Here is a 20,188-nt window from a genome sequence, read left to right as displayed (position 1 = left end):
CAGTATGAAAATATACTGCATTGCTGCAGGCATGTAAGAATGACCATGTTAAGACAAAGATCCATTTGTCCCTGCCTTCTGTCTCTTACACTGACATCCAGAGGGTATACATAAGAACAGGCCAAACAATACTCCAGAACATTTCCTCAGTTTTGAATGATTATTAGCCCAGATGGTGTCTTTCTATTTAACAACTCTCAATGTATTTTTCTTACAGCAAGTTGCCCCATTGCTTTGAAACGTTATGTAAAATTTCAGAGATTGCAACATCCTGTGTTATTGAGGTGCACAGATTAACCATATATCGCACAGCAAACAGCTACCCCTCATTTGTTTTGAATCCATCCCTACATATTTACCTGCATATTGACCTCTTTAAAGAATTCAGAAAGTGTTCCAAAATATAACCTTTATTTAGAAAAGCTGTGTTGAATTTTTTTCAGCATGGGATATTCTCCATGAGTCCATTAATCCAGCTCCTACGGTTTTGCCCTGTGCATGTTGGTCATATCCAACCTTAGCTCCCCTGAACTCCCTGGAAATCCTTGGGGAAAAAAATCAGTGTTATATTAGCACCTCCAAGCCTTCATGTGCCACAGTGGTTTGAAGCAAAATATTACACATCGTAATAGTTCACTTATTTCATCCTTCAGGCTCTTGGGCATGCAACAGCTAATCCCAATGATTTGTTACTGTGGTGTCTGTTCGTTCCACCACTGCTTCTATAGCTGATTTAACCTTCTCATGAGTCCCCTCATAAAGAAAGGTTCCAGGATAGAAAAATTCCCCAGGTATTCTACGCTGAACACAAAGAAACAAAAATGTATTAAGTTTTATATTTGTGATCTTATCTTCTCTGAGCATTTCTGTATCTCAGTTTTGGGTTGTCTTTACACAGTTCCTCTCAGGCTTTTGCCTCCACAAGTCTTTAAAAGACAATTATTAGTAGCTTGTTTGCCAGAGATTTATTCAAACTTGGTTTTTGTCATCTTTATCGTGGTTTTATAGATAAAGCAGATTTTATGGTTCTTTCTATTGTCCTCCCTGAGACACAACTTCATTTCTTTGAAAGATATGTTCTTGTTTTTATTAGCTATGTTGTTTACCCTTACTGACTTGCTTTTTAATGGGTGCTGTGCATTTGCTGTGCGTCTTCAAAATGGTGTCCCTAGATAGCATCCACACCACCCACAGTGATGTAACTGTCTCAGCTATCCCATTCAGATTTTTTATAGGAATATCCCTCAGTTTTATTTATTTCCACTTTTTTTTTTTTTTATTTAGCTGAGTACAACCATCATGTAATTTTGTCTCTTATTGCTCCTGCACGGATATTGCATTTAAACTCCTTATAGTTGCTGTAAAATTTAGAAGAACTAAAGAAGTTTTCCTGACTAGCTAGTGTTAACAATGTTCTTTTCTTTAAGTGTTATTTCACTTAGAGCTTCCTTTAACAACCATCATTATTCCTCCACTGATAAGGTCTACTTTGCCTTTCCTGTGTATTTTGCTCCTTGGCAGTGCACTGCCTGACTGATTTTCTTCTTTCCTGCAGATTTTGAACATGCCTGTTATGCTGATATTGTTGTTTAGCATTAGGCATTAAAGCTACCCATACTAGTTCCCATTTTAACCCTTGACTTTATATTATGGCTTGCTTTCTTCTCTTTATTGGACCCTAGTTTGATTCTGTGTGATCTACCATTTCTGCATTTCCTACTGGACTGCCATCACTTTTTGTAGTATTCTTCAGTGAAGAATGCAGAATTCTGGTGACTGCACCCTTTATCTGAACTGTGTACTTTCTTATTTTTTGAATTGTGTGCTTTCTAACACCTGCAAATTTTCCTGAACTTTTCAGCTAGAATCACAATGGTCATACGAAAGTTTTTAAACTTTCTGAAGTCTGTTTTTCCTATGGACAAAATGAATTTTGCATCTTCTCTCTGGGCACCCATTCTTTAGCAAGTGCCTCTGCTTTCCAATAATGTGAATCCCTTCTCCTTACACCTTTTTCTCAGCCAGGCATTTAAAGCTTTGCCTTCCCATCTTTCTCTCCCCGATTGTGTATAGTGAGACAATTTCAGACTACGCTACTATGAATGTCCTTAACTTCAGCTTTTGCTTACCAGCCTAAATTCCACCCCTAAGACCTCCATCCAATCTTACCTTATTTTTTCAGAGCTCACATGAACTGCAGTCACTGGCGCCTCCTTGTGTTTCCTGACATCCTGTCAAAACACTTGTGAGATGCTCCAAGTCTGGTCAACAAGCAAATCATCCCAGAGGGTCTATTTGAACCAACATTCCCACTGTTCGCATCCTCAATTCTTTGTAAACTGCCCACCACTGCAGTCTTTTCCTTCCTTTCAGCTGGAACCCCTGCTGCTGGAAGGGTACCACAGGTGCAAGAGGAAATAATGTGCCTGCTTGGAAAGTGAAAAACTCAGTGCATTGGCAAGTTCCTTGGGCCCAATGCTCTTTCCCGTGTCTGATTTTCAGTTGTATATTTTACTCTCTTTGCTATTAGGGACCTTAGTAATTTTCTGTTTTATTGTATGCCTTCATTTACTATGGTGTTGCAAAAAATATTCAAGTCTCACCTAATGTCAGACAGTTTTCATGACACACAGAAATCAGGGAATATATCATCTCTTTGAAGAAGATATAGCCTTGAGGACTCATTTAATGCATGCACTGTAGTTATGATGTCTTTGCCCAATTGTTGCTATGAAGGAGCAAAAAAAATCACAAGAGATCAACCTTGCCCTGTGCTTTGCATGCTAATAGGGTTGAAAACCTTTTCTTTCTATTTTATCAAATGTTGCAGAAGCCGAATTATAGCAGTGACTCTCAACAAAACAGAAGAGAATAATATTGGAGGTTTGTGTTGATATTGAAAATAATAAATTTTTAGCATGGCTTACAGGACAAATTGTCAGTATGTGGACTCCAGTGTATTGGAACAAGCTTGATCAAGGCAGGCAGTTACCTGAAACATTCTTTTCTTTTGGGATGTGTTACAGGCAACATATTTATATTCTCATAAACTAAGGACTTCTGCTTAATCAAAATAGTCAACACAAAAATCCTGATTAATGGGGATTTACTTAACCAGTCCCACTTGCTTAACTGGTATGTGAGATGATGTCTAGTGTTCCTGAAATTCACAAGCCTAATTACAGCTAAACAAAAATAATTGATAGAAAAAAAAGTTGAGTATGAATTTTATTTCTAGTATAATAACTGTATTTTTCAGTTTTGCTCTTTGAAAATGTTGCATTGATTCAGAGTAACTACCTGCCAGGAAATGGAGTCTGTGATTTGCTTGTCTACCATAGCTAAAAGGATACTTGTGCGGAATATTAGTTTATCTGTGAAAAATAAGCCTTCAAAATCAGGTCCAGGTGGGTCCCAAGTTCAGGTCTGGCAAGACCCAAAGAACCCTCACTGTTGCTGGGAGTTGAGAGCTCCAGTATCACATTACTTATCATTGGTCAACAAAGCCAGGAAGCGCAAGTATAGACTGAGAAAAGGGACTGAAGGTCCTTTAACACTAACTGCTGCAGGGTAAATGTTTTTACATCACATAATCATGACGACAGTTTCCCAAAGGGCTTATACCAAAGATGTCATGCTATAGATTACCTTATCAAATAAGAAGATATTAATTATCACAGAATAAAGTTTAAATTTATTTTCTGAACTCAGTTAAGCTGAAAAAAAAATATATTTCACAGTAGAAGTGGGAGAACATATATTATTAATACTTGGAAGAAGCTACATTGATAAATAATACATTACAAGCTTCCCAAAAAAAAGTATCACAGAACACCTTCATCTCATCGAGGGTCCTTTAAGGAGACCAACGGGTTCGGATGGGATATCAGTATCCAGTGATGAAAAACCACTGACTGCCCTGCTGAACATGGAATTTTTTATTTAGAACCCGTGCTTTTGAACATATTCAGTAGGGAACTTCCACCTTGTATGTCTCACAGTAATGAGGAGTGTAACAAAGGGGAAACCTCTAAACATTTTATATTTCTGTCAGAGTTGTTTGACCTGCAGGTATCTATTGGCCCACATTTCAGAAAACTGAGACACTTCAGAAAACTGTTATTTTCTTTATAACTAGAAGGAAAAATGAATCTGAATGATTTTATTAGTAGAAATTTATTTCCAGAAGTTTTTTATATATGTCTTGCCTGACTCTTCCTTGGTACATTGACTTTCTGCATTACTCTGCATGTTTCATTGTTAAAGACGGAAATTTTTGGTAAATATTAAAATAAATGTTTCATAGCAAATTTTGATTCTTGCCAAAACCAGAAAAAAATAAGGCAAAGACTGAAACGGAAAGTACTTTTCCTATCATAGCAACGATGTTCAAGCAATTAAATCAAATTTTGGTATAACACAGCATTGCCTTTGAACACAGAAGAGTGGATAAAAGCTGTTTATCTGTAGGCATGCATCCTGGTCCAGAAGGGAACTCATGGCCTTTCTCTCTCAGCTACTCACGTACATGACAGCTGATTAAATAAAAAGACAGTTCAGTACATCCTTCCTAGAAGATAATGGGCTAACCCTTAATGCATCAGGCATTAGACCAGTCTGAGCTAGCTGCGAGGACAGCTGTGGCTTGTTTCCAACTCTTAAAATAAGCTTCAAGAGAGGATGGATGGGTTGTATCTACTTCAACATTTAAATGACAAAAACTGTATAATTAGTTGGTATAAATTATACTTTATGGAATCAAACCAATTAAGTGAAGTGGTTGATTCATATTTTGTAAGGTTATTGTGCTTCAGTTTTCCTGTCTCTTTCTCTTGTTCACTGATGACAAAGTGACTGTGAAAGCAATTTAGAGAAATAAACCCTTATATGCTGAGCAATGAAAGCACATGTGAATCATTTTAGTCAAAGAAATAGTATGTCTTTTTATTTTAATATGACATTAATATACTTTTAGAGGATAAGGCCCTGAGATAGAGGAAGCGCAATTTAATTTTAAAATTTATAGTTTTTATTCTGATATTAGCAAATAAAAGACCATTCTCAATTGTCTTATGAAGTCAGCAATAAGTTGGATTTATTTTTAAGGCGTGTATTTTTAAGATGACACTCCCTTAATCTGCTTTTTTTTATTCAAAAGAACTATTTGGCTAAAGCTATGTTTTATCATATCATTTCCAACTCACAGGAATAGTCAATAGTGTAGGGGAATGATTGAAAACTGTTTTTAATAGAAGAAAAATGAATTAAGGTTTGGACCCAATAATTGAATTTTGTCTACTTGTGCACGTCTTGGCTTCAAGTAAAGCAGCTCTCCGATGGTCAGAAACCATTATCTCAGGGCTGTCTCATAGCCACACTTCAAATGTTCAGATGGCTGTAGAGCAATGCCTAGACATCACAAGGGCCAGTTTTTTGCTGTCATTCCAGAAGCTGGTCTTTCCAGAAGCATCCCAGTGAAAGCCATGAAGTTATTTTGCATAAAAGAGCATGGCAAATTTACTGAAATGCTAACATGCTTGGAAACAGAAAGGCAACTATTCATCTTTCTGGTAATGACACCTTAAATAAGGCAAGATTGAAGGATCATTCCTAGGACCTTGCATATTATCTGCCTGTCCATACTGCAGAAGTTTGCAGCTAATTGGATTTGCATTTCAAGAGTAGCCAGTACAATGTATTTCAAAGACTGTATTAAATCCTTCATTGGAAATAGCAGAGGAAACAGCAATCTTAAATAGAAAAGTCAACAAAACGGACGATTCAGAAACTGGAAAAAATATCTTTCTTTGATACAATTTCAGTAATTTCAGTGCATGTAAAAAAGACCTTTATAAAAGAGAGCTAGCCTTTTTTTTTCTCTTAATTATATAACCTTTGCATGCTACTTGAAAGATCTATTATCTGGATGATGTATTATATAGATCTATTATCTATTTCACAATTATGATATTAGGAATCAAGTTTGCATATTATTACCCTTTAGAGAGCATCTATTTTCAGTGGTTATTTATTGATTCATAGCATATTTTAATATATTTACTTTCAAGTACTGAAATCTGTAGAAATATTTTGAAAGAAATGACAATCAAGTGCTGAACTTGGAATAGCCTGCTTATACATACATATGCATACACATTCTGTGGATTGAAAACTCTTATCATAGTTATTTAGTTATATATTCTGGGAAGCTTAGTACATCACAGAAATTGCACACACACTAAAAGCAGGTCAATTTTGTTCACTCAGTAAACTAAATGTGGCTGATTCCATTCATGTGGCTTTGAACCGGTCTTGCTCAGATTTTATTGCACAATTGGGTTCAGCTGCAGAATGCAAGTAAAAGGTCTTCCAGTCTACATGCAATAGAAGGAAAAATCTTTTAACCCACTGCTTTGGATGAGTGACCTATGAGAGAGAAGTTCCTCAGATAATGGTATCTGCTTTTAAAAATTGCAGAAGAATACAACGCAGATCCTACCCAGTAGTAAATTAGACATTTACAGAAAAGGACTGCATGATTAAGAAATTATTCTGTTCACTAACCTAAAAAATTAAAATAATGAAAGCAGAGGTTTTGATTATTAAAAAAACAAGGAAGATTCGTTCCCTCCCTACTTGGACAATTTGCTAGAAAACTTACTTGGGATTAAGGTTCAGAGCTCCGATCTGCCTAATTAAGTATTTTAACAAGTCTGCCCTACTTTCTGGGAAGCTATTCTACTGCAATTTAGATAGGGAAGTATGGCTTTCTCTTGATACTCCTGTTAAAAGTTGCTGTGCTTTGTATACAGCAGTTGTATCTTCATTGGCTCTCAGAATCAAAATGAGACTATCTTTCATTGATTAAAGAATTTGCCTGGCAGACAAGATGCTCTAACTCAGTTCCAGCAACTGATTACTTATTTTATACCAAATGGGAGATACTTGCATAGGACAGGTGGACAGATTCATTGCAGGCTAGCCTGCAGGCAGTGGTTAGGTGGGAGACCAAGTCAGAGCTTGCTTGGAATGAGAAAGGAAGGGAAGGTTGAATCCTGGTCTACTCTGTCTTTGTTAATTTTCTAACCATTATGCCATAAGACATAAAGGGAAAAAAGTACCAGCTTGGTTTTGTAAATCAAGCTTATATCTTTTAATGTCAGAAAATCTTAAGCAAGTCTGATTTCCATTCACCAGTGGGTTCTGAGTAAATTAAAACTGTATTTTGAGTTGAACATATATTTTAACCAACCATTTGAAGGAGTGATGGAAGACAGGAATTCAAAGACTCCAGAAACGGGCCCATGCAATTGTAAGCCAAGCATGAAACCAGCAGCCATAATTATAATATAATTATAATACCAGTGACTCACTTACTTAACTACAGCTTTAACACCAGAAAAACAATAGTCAAATCAATATGTGAATAAATACCGGCAGACCAGTATTTGCACAGTGCGCTTACAGGAATCAGAGGAGGACTTAGGGTAACTCCTCTTCAATCCAGGTTCCTTCCAAGTCTCATACCTCTATACTCTCTGCATCTCTGCCTCCCCCTCCTCTGGCCTTCTCTTTCCTCCTCACCCTGTCTATCCTTACATTCAACATGCACTCTTGTCTCCCTTCTCCTAAAGGAGACACAAATTTATTCTTGATCTCATTTTCATCTTATGAAAGTGTGGCCATCTCCTTCTTCTCCTCCCCAAGTGTTTTTTTTTCTCCCCAGTAATAACACCGTTAAAATAATTTATCGTTTGTTGGTTCACTTCCAGCTCTGAGTCTCTCCACATTTTGCTATACTGAGATCATGAGTCTTCACCACCCCAGATAAGCTTTTTACATCTCCATCTTTGTTGGTTTGGCCACTACACTGTCAGCTCAGTGACCCTTGCCTATTGTTTCTGTTTGACCCACCTGAGTTAGCTACACGTTTGACAGCTAGTCATAAAAAAGCCTCTGTACTTTTTTTTTTCCTACATTACCACTTAATCAGTGTGATTATAGACATTTTTACACAGACTGAAAGAATGCATACAAAGGCTTATTTCATTTTGCTTTGAAGACTTAAAGAAGGACATGAGAGTGTCAGGGAAAGTTCCTGGACATTTAAATCATCCGTACTGTTAGCCTTAGCAGAGTCACTGGACACAGTTTTGACCAACACCAAGTAAAGCTTTCTCAGACAAATTCAAGGCATTTGGGGAAATTAGTACAGATCAGGAGCTACTCTCTGCAGTCGCTTTCCATGAAGCTGACCTATTTTGGTGTGGGTAAAAGAATTTAATAACATGGAAATAGGCCATTCGATACTGGCTAGCTTCCGGACTGCAGAGTACAGCCGGTACATGAAACGTCTTTGTAGAGTTGTAGCTCTTTTGAGCCTATGCTTTGCAATCCAGGCCATGCAGCCCACCTTGGGTCACAGCACCTTACAGTTAAGTAGGCTTCATTTACTATTGGTGTGTGTGCAACATACATAAAGGAGTTAACATAAAATTCCACATCTATACAGATTTCTGTTTACACTTATGCCAAATTTCTCTTACTTTTTCCTTATTCTTTTCCATATCAGAATTCTTCAAGCACTTTCAGCAGGAGCTGATTTGCCCCCAAAAGTGGATGCAGTCTTAGTAAAAGCTCCCTAGAACTTCTTTTTCTTTTTGGTAGCTGTGACTGTTGCATGATCTTGATCATAAAGCATCTTGAAGAGTGAAACATTTGCTTCAGACTGAACAATGACACAAAACCCAACTAAAGCATAATATTGAAAAAAGAAAAAAAAAAAAGAAATAAACTGGAGGGAGAAATATTCATCTACCATAGATTCCCAAAACACTAAATGTTTCGTAAATTTTATGTCTGCTACACTTATATTGTTTTTTAACTTTCTCAAGAATGCATAACTAGCAAAGGCTATTCTTAGAGAACTGTTTGGGGTACTGATTGAATAAAAAAAACCCACCTCTTTAAAGCTCTAAACTGAGAGAGACTGAACCTACAGCTGCAAAGCAGAGCATGAAAACAAATATAGCTATTTCTTGGTACTATACCATAACCAACAAAAAAGATAGGTAATTTGTCACTAGGTAAAATGTAATGTTCTGATTGCACAGTAAGCAATAGTCCAAGAAGTACAAATGAGCACAATAGTGGTTAGAAGTTAAATATTATCTATTGGTCATAAATTCCTGTTGTTAGTCTGCACTTATCCAATTCATTTTCCCCCTATTATTAGGTTTAAGTGGTAACTGATCATTAAGAGCAAGATTTATAGGTCAATTATTTTTAAACACATCATTATCATCACAGTAGATTATTATAATTAATAATTGTATTTTACATCTGCTACCTTCTGTATAGAAGGTGTAAACAAGTACGGTTCATAGAAATTCAGCAGCCCTTGGCAGGAATCATGACATTCATTCCACCCCAATGTGTTTTCTGTGGGGAGAGGTGAAGAAATTATTCATTCAAAACACAGAGAGTATTTATATTGGATGGATGAAATTATCCACAGTAACCTTGGGATGGCTTAAAAGCACCATGCATCTTCACCTACTCTCTGATACTGAAGAGTAGGTAGAGCTACAGATTTAACAGCATGGGGTTGCCTTGCAATGCCTTGAGAACTGGTTGCAAAGTGACTCACAGACTACAGTGTCACTTACTGCATCACTACAATTTCTGGCAACATCTGCCTTTTTCCCCGAGGCATTCTGTCCAAGTAAGAAATCAACACAGCCTTTCTGCTTCTGACTGTGGTGGGCTTACTTTCTGAAAATTTAGAGGCTACAGTGCAACATGAAGTGAAACAGACCATATATAATTTTCTAATTATAATCACAACAGTTTAGGCTCATGATTTTCAGAAATACCTAACAACCACAATTGTAGTCAGATTTTCAGGAGTGCTCCACTCCTTGTAAAAACATTAAATGGGATGCCCAAAAAGTGCTTGCAACAATCCAAAGATTCCTACTGACAGTAATAGGAACTGCAGATAACAAGCAGTTTTGAAACTGTCTTCTCTGAGTCCAAAATATGTGTTTAGTTGAATTTTTACATAAAGTAAGTTATAAAAATAAAAACAAAATAACAGACACATTCTAGAGGAACTCTTTCAAGTTTTCTCTCGAATTCATGATAATTATTTTTTTCTCAGTGGCTTCCACAGCAAATTTGTCGATCTTATAAATGTGATTGCCAATGGTCTCAAGAGAAGGATCTATAATTAAGCACTCACTACCAACAGATTTCATTGCAAAAGGAGCGATATTTATATAGAGGTCTCACCTTTAAACACTTAAATTGGAAGACATAAACATCACTTTTGATAAGTTGATTATACTTGCTGTAAAGTATAAGAGACTACAAATGTGAGGCCAATTGCCATCCTACTGTATCATTATTTTTTGATCTATATCACACACTAAATCGCAAGTATTTAAGGAAACTGCATACAGTAAACCAATACTTAAAACAAAAAACAGTAAACTATTATGCACTTGTACTTGATGATTTCACATTTTTATCTTTAAAAATAATAATTTTTGCTTCAGACTGTGCCAACATGGTAAAGAAAAGTAATGTATATTTTACAGAAAACCATTTACGTAAAATGTACCCAATAAGCATGTGAAAATCAAAGCTTCACAGGTAGTCTTCTGAGTACTACATATGTCGAGCTTGTTTTGGTTAGGTGATTTTAGGCATGCAACTCAGGTGTGACTTGGAGGACTAAAGGCAGGGACCTAATTTCCTTAGTTGATGGAGAGAAAAATGATTCTTCCAATACAGATGATTTAGAGCATTTGGCTTAGATCCTAATGTAAATAGTTTGACCACATTCTTAAGAGTGAATGAATTGTAGTAAAATTGTGTTATCATATTTTGTGCCAGAGTAATAAAGAAAATATGAAAAAGCTCCTGCAAGATATTTAAGAAGCAGAGATGTTAAGCAGAGCATTACAAACTTTATGTCCCATCCTTGGCAATATACTTTTTATCATGTTAACATTTCATATTTATCATGCAATTTAAATTTTATAGAGGGAATAAGTGTATTGATTTATTTCATGGTGACAGTGTGATCACCAGAATATTACCAATAGACCTACCTGATAAATGCCAATTACATGCTGCCTGAGATTCTGAAAAAGGAAAGACATTTTCTCCTGAAAACTATCCTTTTTCTATTCGTAAGGCATGCTACACCTTGATAATTCTTCATAACCACTATATAACTTACATAGAAACACTTGATTCAAGCTTTTAGACTATACTCTCCAAAAATTATTTTTCTCATTGTATTTTGGACTTTTTTTAGTGACTTTTTTGGTTTGGTAATAATTTCTTAATCAGTAGACTAGATATTAGCAGAACAGCTCTTTATTGGTCATGATACTTAATGAAGCTGATCATCTACAACTGGTTTTCCACATAAACCCTCAGGCATCCAGGAAGCATGTTGTCTAACGCATGAACACATTGACAAAGTCAGACTTTGCACAGATGACCATTTAGCCACCACTTTTCTGTATAGCAAGACCAATGGAAGGGGAAGTGATAATGGTGGGATCTTTCCTATACAGTAATAACAGCATGATTAAAGCAGTTGCTCGGGAACTTGATTTGGTTTCCTCAGCTTGTTAGAGTTCAACTCCATATCATCTAGGAGAAACTCTTAACTATAAATGTGAGGAAGTTCTAGAAATGAGCATTTTCTTCCCCTCCTAGTAAAACTGTGCCACCATACAAAAGAAAATTTAAGATTCTTCAAAGAAGATGAAGTACTATTCTTGCCTAGGTATTAGGACACACACTTCTTAGTGTCTGTGGCTCCAAACAACTTCTTCTAGAATTATTTCTACATTATGCTGTTAAACAGAATATTCTCTGTTGTCTTTGCTACACCCAGGACTCTTTGGAGACAGAAGCTGTGGGTCTGAATATCTTTAGCTGAGAAAATGAACTGGCATTTCCCATTTCCTGAACACTTGCTCCAACAAGGGGGATATTATGCTCTGTGGAATTAGACCCTGACATGCAATGGGGAGGTTTATTTTTACAAAGCCTTCTGACAACATCTTATCAGTGGAAAAAACAGCAAATGGTTAAACTGAAATTTTTCATTATACAAAAATTATACCAGGTATGATGAATTTTTTTTTCCTTAAGGGAAGGAAGAAAGGGGACAGCCTCAAAAACTCAGTCTGCTAGCTCACCTGAGGGGCTGATAGAGTCCTGGCTCAGCAGCTGCCAGCTCTGGGGGAGCTCCATCATGTGGATTACCCTAAACTTCAGCAGGATCAAACTCAAAAGGGGTTTTGTCTCTACTCATTTTCCCTTGAAGAACTGGGGACCTTTGGACATCCAGGATCTCTGCAGTCTGGGGAGATGTAGCTCTTGCTCGGTGTGGACTTTGGGATCCACAGCAGAGAACCAGGAATTTTTAAGAATGGTTATGCTATATCTAATGAGGCCATAAACCCTAACTCAGAGCAGTGGGTTTGAGGATGGAAGAAGCCTTGCTATAACCAAAGTTCTACCAGCCTATACCAGGTCATGTGTGACCTGCTTCAGAGCACAGGGTGACAAAGCCCGTCCCTTCTCTTCCCTACAGAGAGTCCCAGCCCCCTGCGGGGCACAGAGCTGCAGCTAGGAGAGGCATGAATATATCTCACTGCTGTGCTAAATCACATCTTCCCAGTTTTAGGAACATGTATATCAGATGCTGCTAATTATTAGGCTGATTAGCTGTAGCTGATGTAACAGGTTTAGAATACTGACTATCTGCTTGTATTTACAGTATCCTTTCTTTTGCTATTGCACTATTGTTAAAACACCAGCAAGTAAATATGAACCGTTGTCTTTGGATTCTTCCTAAACAGACAGAAATCAGTGCCCTTATAACCTGGCCAAGATAAAAAATGAAATGCCTTGGTAATTTAAGCTAACAAGAATATTATAATACACATAATCTGTTTGTTTTTTTTTAATGAGAAAGCATTAAAGATTTAGATCAAAGGGAAATAAATTATTTTATTTCAGTGTTGTTACCTGTAACATTCATGCTATCATGATTAACTGCAATACAATACTTTGGCAGCTGCCAAAGAGAAATGAAAAAAATATAGACAAAGAAAAAGCAGGAGAGGATAAACTTGCATCCACACAGTACATGTATGGTGACAGATTAGAAAAAAGCTCTAACAGGATTTATAGCTGTTTGGTTGAAGGCCATTATGCATTTAGCTTAAGTCCTTAGATGCTAACCTGGGTTATTTCTTAATGGTTGTTTTGCTGATGAGATGTAATGATAGTTTTCATTTCTTATTCTCATCAGAATTGAAAACCTTTTTGGTAAATGATGGTGTACCTATAAACTGCAGGTGTGGAGAAACAAAACAAAACAAAAAAACCCTTTGTAAATAAAAATCAAACCCCAGAACAGCTTTTGAGCCTTAAAAAGTAAAACTAATCTAATCATGTCAAAATAACTGTAAAAGCGTGCTGAATTTCAGTCAGTATGACTGATTACCTGTCACTTACTCAGCTCTGATTTCTTCCTGCTATATGCTTTGGAACCATCTTTGTTTTAGAAACTTGGAGGCAGCATGTATGAGTTGTTAGCTTACCTCCACCTCGGTTTCCTGAATGTTTTTGGGGCTGAGTAATAAGCCCTATCAGTCATTTCAGCCTAAAACCTTAAACAGGATCATCACTCATTTATTTTTATCATCTTTATTGATGCTGCTTAACCTGAAACTCTGAGGAAGTTTCATACCTTCAGTCACACAGACACTACACAGGCTTTATAAGGGAATGCCTGAATGCTTATGTTAAGCTACATAATCATTGGGCTTTCCCTAGTTTTGGATTCTGGGCTGAAGTTTAAGTGTAATTTAAGTGCGAAGTGTTGCATAAGTTAAGCATGTCATCTGGCACATGACTTTTGGCCTTAAAAATAACAGTTAACTTTTTTTTTTCTTAAAATTCCATTTACAACAGAATGAAAAATCTTGATCGGGCAATATACATTGCTACTAGCTTTCCTATATGTGAAAATACTCCGACATGCATGCAATATACACGACTGAAATCAGCAAAAGGGTAGCTAGTTGCAAAGTCCAGTTTCATAGTGCAGTCTGACGGAAGTAAGGGCTTGATCCTTTGGTGCATCCCATATCACTCATCCTTTATAAAAGCCAGCAGCAAACTTAGAAAATATGTTTGAAAGAGATTTATGCAAGTAGAAGGAAAGATTTTTGTAGGCAGAGTAGTCACATGAGACAATCTACAAAATTTGATAGAACTGTTTGAGCAGCGTAACCAGCTGCTGCATAAGTTTGCCTGAGCTGCTTGTTCCATCATTCCTAGAAGCTGCAGAGAACAAGGTTTTCAGGACCTTTGGGGGTAAAAGGTTATTACTTAGGCCTATTTCAATATACCTCTATAGCAAATGGAGGTAGTAGTGTATACAGGCAAAATGGACAATAAAAATTGAATAACGCCAAACTGTCACAGCAAGTCCACAGCAAGAAGTAATGTCTCCTAGAAACAGAAAAATAAAAATCTACAAAACTGTCTTTCTGTTACATTTCACGTGCAATATGTATTGATCATTTCAAATGTCCTCTATACAAAGACTATTTTCTTGGGGGGAAAAAAAGGGTTTTCATGCTATACATTATATTCTCCTGAAGTTTTTTCCATGAGCTGGCAACAATATACATTATTTGTTTTCATTTATTTTATTCTGAAAGTATGTTGTCACAGTAGCACCATTAACAGCGTCCATATGCTGTGAAGATACTATTACAGGAGGACGATGGCAGTGTAATTACATACTACATCTTCAGAGATCTGACTCTGACAGAGTTGAAGATTACTTCAGAGTTTCAAATTAATCTGAATGACCCCATCTTTATTGCTGTTGAATTTCTGGAAGTGATGAAATGCCAAGTCGTTGAAAATAACTGATAAAAGCCTAAACATTTTGAAATGAGTAATGTAGTGTTTCTTTGACTTAATCTCAGTCCCATATGCTTTACAGCCAGGTACAGTATTTTATAGAGAAATGTTTGATTTAATGAGTCTGAGTGCTCTTCAGTTCACTAATAGATCAACTCGGCAAAGAAGGAAAAATCTGTTAACATATGCTCTTACATTTTATGTTCACCAGAACTGTGGCTGTAAAGAGCAAACACTGCAGCAATTATTTCTGTGGCACAATGTAAGTGTTCGTAAAAGAACTAGGCATGATGGCTAGAACTATGTTGTGGAAATGTAACATAAAATTCAAGTATAGGCAGAGCCCTTTTAGCTCTCTTTTCTTCCATCTCTTCTGAACAACTTGCATAGCAGAGACTCAGTAATAGGCATATTTGTAAGTGACGTTAGATAACAGGAGGATTTGTGATTGTCTCCTGCATACCATGTTAAAATGTTATCCTTTACTCAGTCATTGAAGTACAACTAAGAAATAGCTGAGCCTCCTCTGTCTTGATAACATTTTCCATTGTAGTGCTTCTTTCCAGCTGTTAAAACAAGAAGGAGAAGAAGAAAAAGTAAAGCTTCCTTCAGTACATTCCCTTGGAGAAAGAAGAAGGAAAGGTTCCTTTAGTATGTTCCCTTGGGAAAAATAATGAAATGATAATTGCACAAACCTTAGTAGCTCAGTCAATAAGTACTACAAGAGCCACACATGGTAATGTCCAAATGTGGATGCTGACACAAGTGGACTTTCCTTACAGGGATTCTCTCAAACAAATGAAGCAAATTTTGCCTTCAGATATACTTTGCATACGGATGGACAAAGGGAGGAAGCAGACAAAGCTCGTTTTTTCAGAGGCAATCAAGTAGACAATTCTATAGGTACCATAGCCCAAACTATTAGCTCACAAAAGTGTAGGTTTACTCCAAATCTAGCAGTGCTAATGTAATTTTTTTCCTCACCTGGAAGTATTGTAAAGCTGAAAAAGCTGACACAGCATGCATTGTAAGGAGATAGCGACAGGGAGCAGCGTCTGCTGTTTAATTCAGTGACTGGATGCGAAAGTCGTCTATCCTGCTGTTATATGATATACAAATTCTCAGAGCCTTATTTTGTGAAGTGTGACTGAACCAGTACCAGGAGAAAATCTCCCAGACATCCCCCTAATATGCCTCCCACTATTCACAGATGCCTGTTCTGCTATATTATTGAAAAAGAGGTGTAAATTTCCTCCTATGTATTCATATGTAGAGGAACAGAGATGGCCATTGCCAATGTTTTCCTGTGCTGAAGCAACTGCTCTGTGAGGGCTGTTGGAGGATGACTCAGGAAAATGAAATGTGCAGCTGATGGGGCAAGCAAATGCCAGCTTTGTTGAGAGCCAGGATGAAGCGAATCAAACAACTCGGGCCCACTGAAATCAGCTCCAAAAGCTGCTGGCCGTTTTGACAGCGAAGGCTGCTGTGTGAAGAAAGGCGAGCGCTACCTGCCCACTAGAAATACTCATCATGGTGATGTTCACTACCAGCTGTGCAAAATAACAACTCCAGCGAGAGCTGCAGCTGGACAGGAAAGTCAGGCGCTTCAGCAGCGGTGTAATAAACCAGGGCACAGTGGTATAAAATAAGGCCTGCTGCTACTGATGTCGTTAAAGTAAAGGCTGTAGCAAAGTATTTTGGACCTTTTCTTTTAGCTATTTTAACTATTATTTCTGACATTTTTTTCAACATAGCTGTTTCCCTGAGTGAAACCATTTTGTCTTCACATATCAGTAGTAATGCTTATTTTAAATGTGTGTAATTTTTGTATTTTTTTTTTTTTACTCTTATAACCAGCTAAAAAATTATGTTTAGCACTGAAATTTTAGTAAGAACATCCTCTCGTGGCTAATGTATAAACAATACTCTTTATATCTTCCTCCCCACAAGGACTCGTACATGTAATTATAATACTGAATATTACAGAAATGGGTGGACATCCTTTTTCCACTGAAGTTTTCCTTTCAACTGCTGTGAAATGCATAGATATATTTTCTCAAACACAATAATAATTCAGATACTAAAAACTGTTAAACATAGAAGGAGGAAAATGCTTATAAACATGTACTGTCTATGAGTAGAATTTAATTCAAAAGAGTCAACCATATGGGCAAAATTAAAGATTGAAATATAGATAGATATCTCAAGAGAGAGAGATGTTAAGGCCCTTACAGTTGCACTGGACAAAATCTAGAAACTAGGGGAAATTAACATGTTCAGTAGCTAAAACATGCATATCTTTTTCTAATCCTTTGTTGTTTTGATATCATCATTTTAATTGGATGATTTAAATCTGTTTATTTTGCACAAGCTCCATGGTTTTAATCAGACATACTATGTTAATTATCAAGAAATCCCAAGAATGACTGTTTACCACTTTGTCACAGGTATCTTCCATTTAAAAGTTCCTGAGTCCTCTCACGTCGGTTCTGCTATTGGGAGGATCAGAGCTGTGGACCCTGATTTTGGGAAAAATGCAGAAATTGAGTACAACATAGTTCCAGGAGATGGAGGAAACTTGTTTGACATCACAACAGATGAGAATACCCAAGAAGGAGTCATCAAATTGAAAAAGGTATGTGGCACTGATGGAGTGTATGTACCTATGGCTCAAGCAAGAAACTAGGTAAGAGAATTAAATGTTGTGCAATTATACCTCAGAAGTAACACACAGTAGTGTGTATCTTTATTAGAATCTGTGGTTGTGATCTTAGTCTTAAAAGAAATTGGAGTTTAGTGTTTCATTTCATGTAAAATCAGGTATGAATTTCACAAATAATGTCAATTTTAATGGCAGCAAAGTAATTCTTGTCTCTTTCTAGGAGGTATAATTTCTCTTTTATGGGAAGTTTTCCACCTAAAACCATATGAAAAATGCTCCAGTTCAGAGCATGGAATGAAAGAGCTATATTTTATGTTTGAGATAGTGTATTTCATTTTCACTTGTAAACATTTTATTTTGAAAACTTTGATTTTATGTTTGTTATTTTAATAATGAAACTGTTGTACATTGCTGTGGTGAACAGAGTTTTTACTCAGGGTGGAGGAGTACCAAATGGTTGCAGATTGACATATCCTACTTCTAGTCTCCTAATAGTGTCCAAAATATCTGGTTATTAGATATTCATGCAAGAGAGCACACTGCATCTCAGCTGTTGATGTTGCTTTAGTGTACTAGAAAAAGTTCAAGATTACTGAATTTATGAATTTCAAAGATGGAAAGGATAGGTGTTATTTAGAATTTAGTGATTAAAGCACTCTGTAGGAGAGATCCAAAACAGGGACAGACACTTTTTAACCAATGGTTGTCTTCTGATTCCAGGCATGTACATGTACACCAATGATCAGCTTGTTTAGTAGAAAGAAATCTGAACCACCAGCTCATTTTGAAAGGCCAGGTTATGTTTTATAGACAGCTCATGCTTGTAGGTGTAATTTTTGTAAAGTATACACATCTGTGAGCTGAACACTTCACAAGGGTCTGGGAAGGAAAGACTTCTGGACATGTCTATTAAGACAAGCTTTAGGAAAAGAGAAGCTTTAGTTCCAGTAAAATTTAGAATTTAGGTGCTTAAATTCCCCCCAGCTCTGACCATGGATCTATATTTGCATTATACTTACTCTAACAATGAAATTCCTGGCTTCAGCCTCTTGACCCAGGAAACAGCAGATTATCCATGAGTGCATTAAAGGACCAGATGATGTCAAGTCACTTACTCTTCTGCTAGTTTTAGTGACACAAAATAGAATCTCTGATACCCACAGGAAGTAATTTGTCAAGGAGACACAATCTCTTTGCACTCTTCACACACCTCCTTCTTTTCTGACTAAAAGTTTGAATGTACTGCTTCCTCCTTATGTGAATTTGTAAACTTTGTTTCATCTTTAAAAATGTTCTGTTCACCTTTTTCCCTCTATGCAGATGACTCAAAATTAGCTCCATCTGGAACTGTCAGGCTGAGCAGCTGCATGCCCCTCCACATGCACTGGCAGTCGGAAATGGCATTGAGTGGGAACCATTGAAAAATGAATGTTTGAGCATCAAGAATAGATTTTTGATAGGATTCAGTTCTTCCTGGATTAGTCCTAAGCAGCTGTGCTGCTTGTTTTTATACACAGCAATGGAATTTTTCCGTACTTACAGTTAAGTGTATATATATATATATAGATTGTATAGGCAAAACATTCAAATTGGCAATGCAGATTCAAACAGAGTGCATATAATATTTGTTACTGATGAAGAGCATCCACATATGAATTTGCCTGATACAATTATCTTAGAACCAGCACAAACAAAATGCCTGGCCACTTTTGAGACTCCTATATGGGGAATTATAGAATATCTAATTGAACCACTAATTTAAAAAAAAAAAAATTTGGCACAACTAATTCTATATCCAGATACTTTAGAACTGGTCATTGTATTTGGCTGCATTTATTTAGTCTTTCCAGTAACAAGATAAGGCATATCTGAAATTTTAGGGCACTTTTACAACAGCAGAACATTGGTTGGTGTTGCTTAATGTAAATGATAGATCTCTGTCACTGAGCAGGAGGGGAAAAATATAATCCTAATTCCTTCTTAATCTTCTTCATTGCAGTGAGCCTGGGGACAGTGACAGGCTATGAAGGTCAGGGAATGCCAGCTTTGTTCTATGCAAGAGTGTGGAAAGAAGATAAACCCAACATGCAGGTCCTCCAGCAAAGAATGCCTTTATACAGACCCTACACATTGCCCTTCACAAACATTTTCTCAGGAAAAATGTCCCATTCACTGAGCTTTAAATGATTCAAGTGTTTTAAGATGTTTTGGAATTATCCATATCTATCCACTTAAGTTCCTTGCTCGATCCCAGGTTAAAAAGGAACAATCTGGATTCTTAAAGATACTGTTAACTCAGTTGTCTTTTCATATCCTCTGCACTTGTAATAATACAAATGTGTTTTCATGGGTTGCTGTTTTCAGATTTTCAGAAGTGCTGGACATACACAATTCTGTAGACACCTATTAAAATGCATGCTACCCATACTGTACAAGCCTGCAACAGCACTATTCGTTTGCCTGCAGAGAAGCAATTTCACATTGCATGGTGTTCAAAACACTGATTTGACCTTGTGGGTTTACAGAAATATTTAAGTTAGGTATGTATTTAAA

General features: G+C 36.7%; 1 protein-coding gene across 6 annotated transcripts in view; it reads left to right on the top strand.

Moving 5' to 3' along the window:
• Positions 1 to 20,188, top strand: part of LOC104015341 (cadherin-12) — a 589,747-nt gene that overhangs the window by 519,183 nt on the left and 50,376 nt on the right. For all 6 annotated transcript variants that reach the window (XM_087761238.1, XM_087761232.1, XM_087761247.1 and 3 more), the window contains one exon: positions 17,421 to 17,608. In XM_087761238.1, the coding sequence (XP_087617364.1) occupies positions 17,421 to 17,608 (188 nt within the window). The remainder of the gene's footprint in view (positions 1 to 17,420; positions 17,609 to 20,188) is intronic.

The sequence above is a fragment of the Nipponia nippon genome, unplaced genomic scaffold (assembly GCF_047370975.1).
Source record: "Nipponia nippon isolate SJK-2023a ecotype South Korea unplaced genomic scaffold, ASM4737097v1 scaffold_1, whole genome shotgun sequence".
Classification (NCBI taxonomy): Eukaryota; Metazoa; Chordata; class Aves; order Pelecaniformes; family Threskiornithidae; genus Nipponia; species Nipponia nippon.
The sequence above is the reverse complement of the archived record's forward strand: the minus strand, read 5'-3'. Positions and strand labels throughout refer to the sequence as shown.